This window comes from Lithobates pipiens, unplaced genomic scaffold (genome assembly GCF_037356315.1).
Source record: "Lithobates pipiens isolate NorthernLeopardFrog02 unplaced genomic scaffold, aLitPip1_a1.2 Scaffold_11, whole genome shotgun sequence".
Taxonomy (NCBI): Eukaryota; Metazoa; Chordata; class Amphibia; order Anura; family Ranidae; genus Lithobates; species Lithobates pipiens.
This window is the reverse complement of record NW_027507696.1, coordinates 17,148,787-17,160,890: the sequence shown is the minus strand read 5'-3', so window position 1 is coordinate 17,160,890 and position 12,104 is coordinate 17,148,787. Positions and strand designations below refer to the sequence as shown.

The 12,104-nt window shown below is 41.1% G+C and overlaps 1 protein-coding gene across 2 annotated transcripts in view; it reads right to left on the bottom strand.

Annotated features, from left to right (window-relative positions):
- CUNH14orf93 (chromosome unknown C14orf93 homolog) overlaps positions 1 to 12,104 on the bottom strand; it is a 57,050-nt gene that overhangs the window by 4,555 nt on the left and 40,391 nt on the right. For both annotated transcript variants that reach the window (XM_077468960.1, XM_077468952.1), the window contains exons 4-5: positions 10,030 to 10,091; positions 9,793 to 9,896 (exon numbers count right to left, since the gene is read on the bottom strand). In XM_077468960.1, coding sequence (XP_077325086.1) covers positions 9,793 to 9,896; positions 10,030 to 10,091 — 166 coding nt within the window. The remainder of the gene's footprint in view (positions 1 to 9,792; positions 9,897 to 10,029; positions 10,092 to 12,104) is intronic.

Genomic DNA, 12,104 nt, shown 5'->3' with positions numbered 1-12,104 from the left:
ACACGTGATTTATGACTATGACCAGATGTTAAAGCTGATGTTTAGGTATTTATTTATTTTTTTTCTAGCTTGGACCAATGTAATTATGTATGTGCCATACCGGGCGATCTCTGCAGAAGTTGGAAATCACTGTAGTAGGCACCGCTACTACAGTGATACGCACTAGCTTTTGGGTCCAGTGCCGAAAGGTTGTCCTGCTGTATAGTGAACACAGGGGGTACACTAACTCAGTATGGGTGTCATTCGCATAATGCCTTGCAGTTTTTTTTTTTAAAGAATACCAGGTGTTCTCTGATTGGATGAAATGGAGATTGTTACCTCACTGTTCCGTCTCTCCACCTGGTTCAATCAGAGAACGCTTTGATTGCACAAGCAGACCTGGGAAAATTCACTGGGAAAATTCACTGGGAAAATGCAAAGGGTTCTCTGAATGGTGCTGTGCCAAGCATGCAAACCCCCTGTGATCACTATGCAGCAGGGCAGCTGCTCAGCACAGGACCCCCATTTTAGCAGTGATCCCTGTAGTAGCGGTGCCTACTACAGTGAGTCTCTGTTTCCAAAGGGATCGGCCAAGTATGGCGCATGCATACTTATTATGCTGGACCAATATAACTGCAGAAAAAAAATAGAAAACCATACCTAAAAATGTTAGCTTTAAAAATCTTCACATTTCACAAATTCGTTCACAATCTACTAATAAAATTGCAGTTTATCAGTACATTAATACATTTGATGAATGTCCCAAACGCCTTACCAACTTATGCTGTGTACATATTGCTCTAGGTTATGCCAGTCCCGCTTGCAACAGTAACTTAGAAAAATCAATGCTAACCTGAATGTTGAGTGTTTACCTGATCCAGGTATTACTAATGCTACACACGACCGGACTTTCCTGCAGACTAGGTCCGGCGGTGTTCCCGACGGACTTTCGGTGGAGTTCCAACAGACTTTCCGAGCGAACGGACTTGGCCACACACGAACGGACTAAGTCAGTTCGAAAGTCTGTCCGTTTTGAACGCGATGACGTAAACGGGACTAGACAAGGAAGTTCAATAGCCAGTAGCCAATAGCTTCCCTTGCGTCATGTTTGGTCCGTCGGACCAGCATATAGACAAACGGATTTTAGTCCGTTGGATAGATTTGAAACATGTTCTATTTCTAGGTCCGTCTGATTTTTATTTCGAAAAACGATCGGACTAGCCCACACACAATCGGATTGTCCGGACAAATCCCTTTGGACCTAGTCTGCCGGAAAGTCCGGTCGTGTGTACACGGCATTAGAAACACTGTTTGTAAAGGGTATCGGTGATTCACTTCTTAATGTGCCACATCCCTACATTAAACAATGGAAAGCGGACAAACCCCTAAAGTGGGACTTTATAGGTACTTGACTCATAGTACCACTAAGTGAGTAATAAAATAATTTTATTATAAACACTTATTTCATAAAAACAGATAACATGGAATGTACATAGTCTGAGCAATAAAAAATATACGTCAACTGAAGAAAATATTGTTATCGAATGATATACCCTCCAACGCATTTCAGAGTTTTCTCTTTCATCAAGGGTAAGGGAGATCTCAACATATAATTGCTCCAGTGATCTACATATGAACATTCCAATAATAAAAGAAAAAACAGTCTCAAATAGTTACTGCTCTGTTTGCCCCCATTGCAGTTTCTGCATGTTGTAAAATGCAATGCAATATGGTAACCTGGAGGCGTTCTGTACACAGATTACGTCCCCTGGAAATATAATTTCCTGTTTCTGTGATTGGCTCACTGATTTTGCCAGAAGTCTACACTAAGATACAAGTCATATTTCAGGCATCCCCTGCAACAAAATTTTTATTTTTGGTGAGATACTCCCAAAGGGAATCACATCTAAAAAGGGATGCAGACCCTGCCCCTTTGTTCAGAGCCCTGCAGGTGCAGCAGCTGACTCCCATTACTCCCATGCACATGAACACAGACAAACATCTATTTCTTCAAAATAGGTAGGAATCCAACAAAATGTAATAAAATCCCTGCAAGGTCTGTAGATCACCCAGAGGGGAATGTTTTTCTCAACAAAAGTGAAGTTACTCTTTAGGTTCTATGCAGGCTTCAGAGAAAAATTACAGGACATGGATTCTGGAAATGCTGCCTACAACTTTAAAGCATATCTAAACCTAAAAATGAAAAATATATATTGCAGCTTACCAGTCCATAGCTTTGGTGGCTGCATTCGTTTTCTTTTTTTCAGGATAAGATTAATATTTTAACCACTTGCCACCCGTGCCAATTCTGACATTTCTTACATACATGTAAAAATCAGCATTTTTTTGCTAAACATTATATATTTTCTGAAAGCAGAGGCCCTGGAGAATAAACTGGCATGTGTTGCAATTTTGTATGTTGCACAATATTTGCATAGCGATTTATCAAATGCCAATTTTCAGGGAAAAAATAAATTTTAATGAATGTTAGTGAACACAAACCCAATATAATGCCCAGATTTTTGGTAAAATAAAAATTATATTATGCCAAATAAATAGATACCCAACATGACATGCTTTAAATTGTGCATGCCTACGGAATGGCGAAATACTGTAAAAATAATTATCCATAGGCGGCACTTTAAAAGCCTTTACAGGTTACCAGTTTAAATTAAACTATTGTGTGTGTTTGCATTTGTTTGTGAGCACAGGGGCGCTTTTTCGTTTTTCTTTTATTATTTATTTGAATACATTTTTTTTACACTGTCTCTGTTTTTTTTTCATTGAACTTTATTGCTATCACAAGGTATGAGCAACATTCCTTTGTGATAGCATGGGCTGCGACAGGTTCTCTTTATGGAGCCAAAGCAGTCAGACAAACTACTACTTTATAAGCCAGTAACAGCTTGTAAACAAACAAACCCAAACCAGAAGTGACAATGGCCTCCTAGTTCCTAGTTTCACAGAGGTGGAGGAACAGCGGAAGTTCCTCCCAGTCTTTACAGTGCATCCAATGTGACAGGTCGCATTGGTCCAGGGTTCTCCCATCCCACCGGGGCCCTCTTCTGCTACCTGTAAAAGTGATTGGGCATCAGTTAGGCTGCTCTGATCACTTTCACCAGAAAGCCATTTGCCTGCTCTAAAGAATGATACCAGGATCATGGCTGCAGCAGGACTGTTAAGCTGCAATATTGCACATTTTGTTCTTGGGTTTAGATACACTTTATATACTGTTGCTATGGCTGCAAAGATAGGAAATATATATTCTTTGCCAACTATAGAATCTCATAGCTGGTTGTAGATTAACCACTTGACCTCGGAAGGTTTTACACCCTTCATGACCAGACCATTTTTTGCTATTCAAGACTGTGATTTTACCCGGCAATTCCCCGGATGTATGCATATGAAATTGATATCACTTATTTATACAAATAGAGCTTTATCTTGGTGTCATTTAACTCTTGACGACCGTATAACTTACATATACAGCGGTAAGGTGACTCTTCTGCACAGGATCATGTACCTAGTATGTGATCCTGCACTTCCGAGTCTGGGGCATGCATGTGTGCTTCCAGCGACACACTCTCATGTGATTATACACAGCGGGAGCTGATCAGCAAGTACCGTGGACTCTATGTCTGCCGGCACCCGCCGATCATTAGGCAGAGAGCCAGATGTAAACAAGGCAGGTCATCGTTCTGTGAGTAGGGAAGGCATTGATCCTGTGTTTTCCCCTAGTCAAAGCACTAGGCACTGTCTAGGCACACAGTTAACCCCTTGATTGCCCCTGATAATTCCTTGCCTGACAGTGTCATTAGTACAGTGACATTGCATATTTTTTTTAGCACTGTGTGGATCTGACTTCAATGATATTGATGGGCTGAAAACGGACAAAAGTTAGACCAAAGTAGTGCAGGAACCTTTTCTAAAGTTAAACTGTGGTGATTAACCACTTGACCTCCGGAAGATTTACCCAACCCTTCATAACCAGGGCATTTTTTTTGCGATACAAACAAACAAAAACAAACAATGGCTTCCATTCATGGCAGTTTTGCTTACATGTAATCGCTAGGGATGAGCTCAGGCGTGTTTGCATGGACCACTTGCAGGAAGTCGACGCAGAGCTTCGCTAATCACAGGCAGTGAGACATTTCCCGATCTCTGCAGCTGCACATCGGGGCAATGTCTCACTGCCTGTGATTAGCGCAGCGCTGCGCCGACTTCCTGGCGGGCTCAGCACGTGGTCCATGCGAACACGCCTGAGCTCATCCCTAGTAATCGCTATGATCGGTCACCACTCAGATACCCGAGCACTGTGAGGTGGACACAGTAGACCCATGATCGTGCTACTGCGTGCCCCAGGGGACGTGCCAGTGATGTACCAGTATGTGGCTCAGCCTGCAGCTGCCACCCGCCCACAGTAAATGTACTTTGGGCAGACGGCAAGTGTTTAAAACTAAAAAATATTGTTATTAATATTAAATTACAAAATAGCATCTTTAATACTAATTAATTAATACATGTTGTGTGATATCCATAAACAAAGCAGGGTTTTCTATTAATACGGTTTTCTGTATGTGGCAGGCAGACCGGTGTATTTGTGACTCATCTTATTTATTGGATCTGTGTCTTTGCTATCAATATGTAACAGACATACTTTATTTTAAAAGGCTCTTAGAACTGCACTGCCACCTGGCTACTCAATAAAGCATCATAATAAAAATGAAGACCTACAGCTATTTATCGATTACACAGTTTAGTGCAAATCTAATGTTTCTTTCAATTAGCTCATCATATTAAACATCTGTACTCAGTTAAATATATTTCAGTGATGCAGAACTTCCTTCATTTTCAGCATGTGAAGGATTATGATGCGCATTCTGGAGCTTTTAAAACTCTGCCTGTATATAGCAAACAAGTAGCTGTTATGGACACCCCTAACATGTCCTCTCTTCCTACTAATGTCATTTTAATACCATTCTGACTCCCATTTATAGTATGCTTTAAAAGATGCCTTCTGCCACCAGCTGGATCGCTCTTAGGCACAGACAAGAACGTACAATCATTTCCCAAGCACCCCCAACCACAAGGTGTGTACTATTTCACTTCACTTAGTACACACTTGTCATTTCACTGTTTGACAGGTGTCAGAAATGCGTGCCCAACTCCTTAAAGTGGTTGTAAACCCTTACAAACCACTTTGACCTACAGTTAAGCCTAGATTAAGGCTTACCTGTAGGTCCAAGAAATATCTTCTAAACCTACATGGTTTAGGAGATATTTACAAAAAGACAGGCACCGCTGTCTACACCGCATGCGCCGTAGATAGCGGCGCGCAGGCGCGCTGAGCACGCCGCAGATCACGCCAATATGCCGCTCGTGTCGGCTCCTGTGCGCATGCGCAGGAGTGACGTCATCGTGGCTCCGGCGAATCACAGCGCTGGAGCAGCGAGACCCGGAAGTCACTCCGGGATACATGGCAGTGGTGAAGATAAAAGGAGGAGGACCGCTTCGGGGGCTTCGTTCTCAGGTCAGTTATTCATAATGAGCTAGTATGCTATGCATACTAGCTCATTATGCCTTTGCCTTGCAGGTTGCATTTAAAATAAAAAAGTGCCTTTACTTCCTGCCAAAGAAGAAAAAAAACGATTTGAACAAACCTATAAACAAAAAAATAAAAACTCACAAACAACCGATTTCATATTATATTCTGCTACAATCCTTAAAGCTGAACTACAGGCACAAAGATTTTTATTTTAATATATTCCTCTGTAAGCCCCTGTACACACGGTCGGAGATTTCCACAACCAAATCCGTCGGATTTTGTCTGTCAGATCTTGTCCGAAACTGTTGCATACACACGGTCGGACAAAGTTGGCGAAAAAATCCGATCTTTCAGAACGTGATGACGTAATTTCGTTACGATGGGACTACATTCAGGCTAGTAGCCAATAGCTTTGATGTAGGAATTTGATCTGAGCATGCGTGGCACTTGGTCCGATCAAAATTCTCTACACATGATCGGAGTATGTCCGATCGGCCCAGTTGGTCGGGGAAATATTTCCAACATGTTGGAGAATTGGGTCCGACGGATATTCCGACGGAATCAGTCCGATGCATACCACACACAGTCGGATTATCCGACGACACGGTCCGATAAGACACATTCCGACGGATTCTCCGACCGTGTGTACAAGGGCTAAGACACAAAGGTTATAATCCTCTTCGTATTCACCAAATGCCTTTGTAAACTTAGTTATAGCCTTGTAAAAATTGTAGTGACCTCATCAGTGTGATGTACTAAGCCTATGTGAAGCTGTGGGAGGGACCCAGCAGGTTCCATCCACTACAAGTTGTCTGCAGAAATCTACAAGAAGGGGCGGAGACAAGACCAGTCACCCCACACAAGTAGAGAGAGCAGCAGTGACCGATCTTTATTACAGGAAGATCCTGGCAAAGTTTTATGATGTGGATTATTACACAGATCTGAAAGGAATAAACAATGATTCAAATAAAAATACATATAGCTCTTCTAGTTAGACAATATTTGTTTATCTCCGAGTTCAGCTTTAAATTACAATTGCATTTAAAGGACTCTAATGCCCTGTACACACGGTCGGACTTTCCGACGGAAAATGTGCGATCGAATTGTGTTGTCGGAAAGTCCGATCGTGTGTGGGCTCCATCTGACTTTTTCTGTCGGAATTTCAGACACACAAAGTTTGAGAACTGGATCTAAAATTTTCCAACAACAAAATCTGATCGTTTAAATTCCGATCGTGTGTAGATAATTCCGGCGGACAAAGTGCCACCCATGCTCAGAATAAATTACGAGAATAAAGCTATTGGCTACTGACCCATTTATAGTCCCGTCGTACGTGTTCTACGTCAACGCGTTCTGAACGATCGGATGTTGGCTGAATTCTGACCTGAATCAGACCAGAAGACGTACAGGACTCCTGAGCAATTTGCACCGGAGTCACTTTGGAGATGTGTGAACTGAGAGCCTGTCACCATCTGCTGACATGCGAATAGGATGCGGGATAACCTGCAACCAATTCACACTAATATGAACCCAGCCTAAGTGTGTATGACATTTTTGTATTAGGTTTATGTAATTCTTATGTATAAGGTGAGGGTAAAGCATAGGGAAAACACAAAAGAAATTAACCACCTAGGGGTTGATTTACTAAAAGTGGAGAGTGCAAAATCTCATGCCGCTGTGCAAAGAAACCAATCAGCTTCCAAGAATTTTGCCAAAGCTTAATTGAACAAACTGAAGTTAGAAGCTGATTGGCTACCATGCACAGCGGCACCAGATTTTGCACTCTCCAGTTTTAGTAAACCAACCGCACTGTGTCTATAGGTTTAGAATACATATCCGTGAACGTCTATGGTTCACGTTTGTTCCACTCACATGTGCTAACCACAAAAACATTGTCCAATTATTTTAGTCCATGAAAAGTTACAAAGCTTTCCCATACTACACACTTGCGTATTCAAATTAAAACCTATGTACAACCAAAACTTTTTTATTTTGCTTTTATATAGAGTAGGGTCAGAGTAAGGGTTAAAGTGTATGTTACCCCAATATTTCATATTCCCCTGTCTCTTGTACCATGCACTTGTATTAGGAAGTATCCTGTTCATCTTTCTATTGCTTTCTTTTTGTGAAATATCTGGTGATCCTGCCATTTCCTTTGCATTTCTATTTTAAACTGACCATGCCAGGCATGGTAACACATCCATCCCAGTGTGGTCAGTTTTCTTCCTCGAATTCCACTTGAGAGCACAGCCCAAACTTGTGCTGACAAGCCCATCTGTACTAATCACTGGGAAGATCAGTCTACTGCTGTTTCTCTGCGTCCTGCTGACCTGCCCCTCTGGAGTCTCCACCCCCAGCTATCTAATGGGATACACACTATAAGAAAGTACACACTGTCCTGTTCTAATTTGCTGTGAAACAACAAGGAAAATCGATGAACGAAAATTTGTAAGAAAATTCTTGTTTGACAGAGGCTGTTTTGTTTTGTTGTTTATAGTTTGTTTATTGTGTATAGTTTGTAGGTGCTATTACTTTCACGCAAACCAATCAACATACACTTATTGTATCAAAAACATGTACCAGAATCCATTTGGGCTAACATTTATAAAGAAATTAAATTTTTTTTAAATTTTCTACTGGATATGTTTTATAGCAAAAAGTAACAAATAGGTTTTTTTTTTTTTTAATTTTCAGTCTTTTTCTTTTATATGGGGAAAAAATTAAAATAAAACTGTGGTAATTAAATACCATAAAAATAATAAAAAAAAATTTGTGTAAAAAAAAATATTAAAATTTTGTTTGGGTACAGCGTTGCATGACTGCGCAGTTACCAATTAACGTAGCGCAATACTAAATGGCAAAAAAAAAGGCCTGGTTGTAAAGGGGGTCAAATTTCCTGGAGCTTAAGTGGTAATGCTTCGGTGACAAAGGTCATCAGGGCAAGTAGAGGAGGACACAGACAACAATAAAAAACAATCTAATCCTCCCCTACAAAACGTAAGATTTTTTTTTCCCTTTACATGCACTTTAAAAGCTGAGATTATACAACCGCACAGCAATGCAGACTAGGCTTGTGTATTTTACAATTTTTTCAACACTAGAGGGAGTCTCCTGCCTGTGAATAACTACCTTATTTCATACATCTACAATGTTCTAGTGACCGATAGACTGGGCTAATTCTTAAAAATACTTGCAGAGTCATATTTATTTTTTCAAGAACGTTAGTATCATCATTATTATTATTTTATTATTATTATTATACACGATATATATAGTGCCAACAGTTTACGCAGCGCTTTATAATGTATAGGGGGGACAACACAATTACAGTACAATACAAAAGGTACAGGAGGACCCTGCTCGTAGAGCTTACATTCTAAAGGGAGGGGGTGGTGGTACAAAAGGTAATAGCTGCAGAGAATGATTTGATGGGGGTATCTATATCTACAACCAACGTTAATCATTATATATGTGAATTTTCATTTTCAGGGTAATTGATGTCTGCCTACAAAGGATGCATTTACCATGGATGCATGGTAAAGATTATTTTTTTATTACAGGTACTTGTAGAGCACCGTCAATTTACGCAGCGCTTTACATATTTATTATACATTCACATCATAGGCCTAGAAAGGCACATTCAAAAGAAGTATGGGAATCAGTTTTTTCCCAGGATCATACTTACCTCGGTGGATGCTGCATCTGTCCCCCGGCGTCTCTGCACTGAGAACCGAGTGATCAAACATCGCCGATGGCTCGGTTCTCACAGCTTCCTGAGCGGAGAGCTGCTGACTGTCAATCAGCATCTCTCCGCTCTGCTCCTCCATGCTCATTGGAGCGCTGTTCTATGGAGGGGCGGGGAGCGGCTGTCTCTGGCACTCAGTGGCTCTGAGAGGCTGAGACAGGTGTCAGTCTAGGCACCTGGCGGATCCAGACTTTGTTGTCGGGATTACGCGGTGCCTGCACTGATTCCTGTGATGTCAGCAGAGAGCGGACTTCAGACCTTACTCGGCTGAAAATGGGTCACAGGACTGCAAAACTAATTACACTCCTGTGGCACATACGAGCTTAGGCTGGACTTCCCCTTTAAACCCCAGGTGGGTCAACTATCTTTCTATGAAAATGTAGTGAAAAAATAAATATTTTTTTATTCAAACAAGGACATTAACAGTTTACTGTAATTAAAATGCCTGTTTGTGACATTTAAATGTTTGGGCTGTGCATCTTACAAAGCAGTGTATACATATGCTGAATGGTAGCCGCATTACCTTTTAGTTCCTTGTCGGTGTAATGATTGGCACTGGACACCAGCTCTTGTTTCAGTTTTTCCACCAAGAATTTTAAAACCGAAATATTCCATGATGACTTGATGCTGCAATAGAATATAACACACAGTGATCAAAACATGTACAAGCCAAATTATCAATTGCACAGGCATGCATGCTTACTACTAAATCATCTACTGCAAATGATATTAGACATCGAACACACAAAGTTATCCTCACCTTTCTGAGCCATTGAAGCGTCTGTTATTAGAAATGTGATTGTGAATGTTATGCACCAGTTTCTAAAAAAGAAATAATAAGTACAGTTAATATGAAGTTTAATGACAAACGGTTCTCTTATAGCAGAGTCTAAAGTGTTACAAAACCCAGGACCCTGCATTCACTATATCTGGTCTCCCACAGTACACAGAACATAGAAATGCAATCGTTTTAGTAAATATAACCTGCTAAATACCTTTTCTCATTAGCAGTGTATAGCAGTCTTGTGACTTCTATCAGTGTCTGGTTGTAGGAGTTTTCATTCTCCTCTGACTGTCCTATGAGGATACAGGACCTCTGACCCTCTGTCTGGACAGTGTTGATTGGCTCTGTGCAGATCACATGCACTCTCCCAAGTAAATAAAAACCCTATCAAACTGAGCATTTTCAGCTTGTCCCCTAGCTTCTGTTCTATCAGCAGATGGTTTGGGGACTGTGGAAGAAGGGAAGGATCAGAAAAGACAGGATTAACTCCTTAGGTCCCACAGTGGGTATAACATACAGACTGCTTTTACTGTTGTGGGTTTAGGCCCCTTTCACACTGCCGTGACTTTACTGTGATTTTGCAGCTGGAATTTTGACGTGATTTTGATGCGATTTCAGGGAATGCCTGTGTAAGCTTGAGGTCTATGGACCTCAACTAGCATCAAAATCAAACCAAAGTAGTACAGGGACTACTTGAAGTTGCAGCTATTCAGATATGAATAGTTATCATTGGAAATCATGGGGTTGACTTGACTCTGATGTTCAAAGTCGTAGGAAAAAATCGCACAAGTCTGAAAGGGGCCTTAGTAACACGTTAAAGAAAACAGCCAAATACACTGATGAAATATATACATTGAAACAAGTTGGGGAATTTGTAGTTTCAGGGCTTTTCTGCCCACTTTTAGTTGAAACAAAGAAAAAAAACACAAAAGTTCACATGATATTTTCTCACCATAATTTAGAGCTGCACAATTAATTGTTAAAAAATCGTAATATCAATTCAACCCCCCACATCTCTATTGCAGTTTGCCGATTCTTTCATATAACAAGTGGAGAGAATTATCTGCTCACTCAGCTGTCAAAAGAAAACATCAAGGCAGTCTGCCAAGTTTTTAACATGAAACATTGTAACTAACTCTTCCTTCTTAGATCAAAGGGATAAACTTCTGTGTGAAAAAAAAATCCAGGCAGTCTGCCAGGTTTTTAAACAATGTGTAAATGCAGGAAGTTTAACCACTTAAAGTCTTAGGGCCGGTTCACACAGCGAGGCGCGGCGAGGCGTCTCCGACTTACCTCGCCGCGACCTGCGGGGAGCTCAGCGGCGACTTGCAGAGGACTTCTGTATAGAAGTCAATGCAAGTCGCCCCCGAAGTCGCCCCGAAGTAGTACAGGAACCTTTTTTCTGAGTCGGAGCGACTCGAGTCGCTCCTCTCAGAACGGTTCCATTGTACAGAACGGGGGCGACTTGCGGGAGCGAGGCGAGGCGAGCCGTGTCGCCTCGCCTCGCCTCGCTGTGTGAACCGGCCCTAAATCATTTTCTGACACTTGTTTAAGTTAAAATCAATATTTTTTGCTAGAAAATTATTTGGAACCCCCAAACATTATATATATTTCAGCAGAGACCCTAGGGAATAAAATGTCAATTGCTGCAATATTTTATGTTGCACTGTATTTGCCCAGCAGTCTTTCAAACGAAATTTTTTGGGAAAAAAATACACTTTAATCAATAAAAAAAAAAGAAACGAAACAGTAAAGTTAGCCCGATTGTTTTGTTTTAATGTGAAAGATGATGTTACGCCACGAAAATCGTGAGAGAATCATGATCTATCTTCTAAGCAAAAAAATCATGATTCTCATTTTAGCCAGAATCGTGCAGCTCTAACATCAATGCGATAAACATCTTTTTTTGCAGCTACACTGCTCAGACCTCCTGCCTTGGTCTTCTAGACCGTCAAACACACAATCCCAGTGCTTGTGCACAAAACATTGTACCTTTGTGAGCTCGGTTTCTCCTGCAGCTCCCAGCTGCTACATCCTCACAGGCTCAGGCC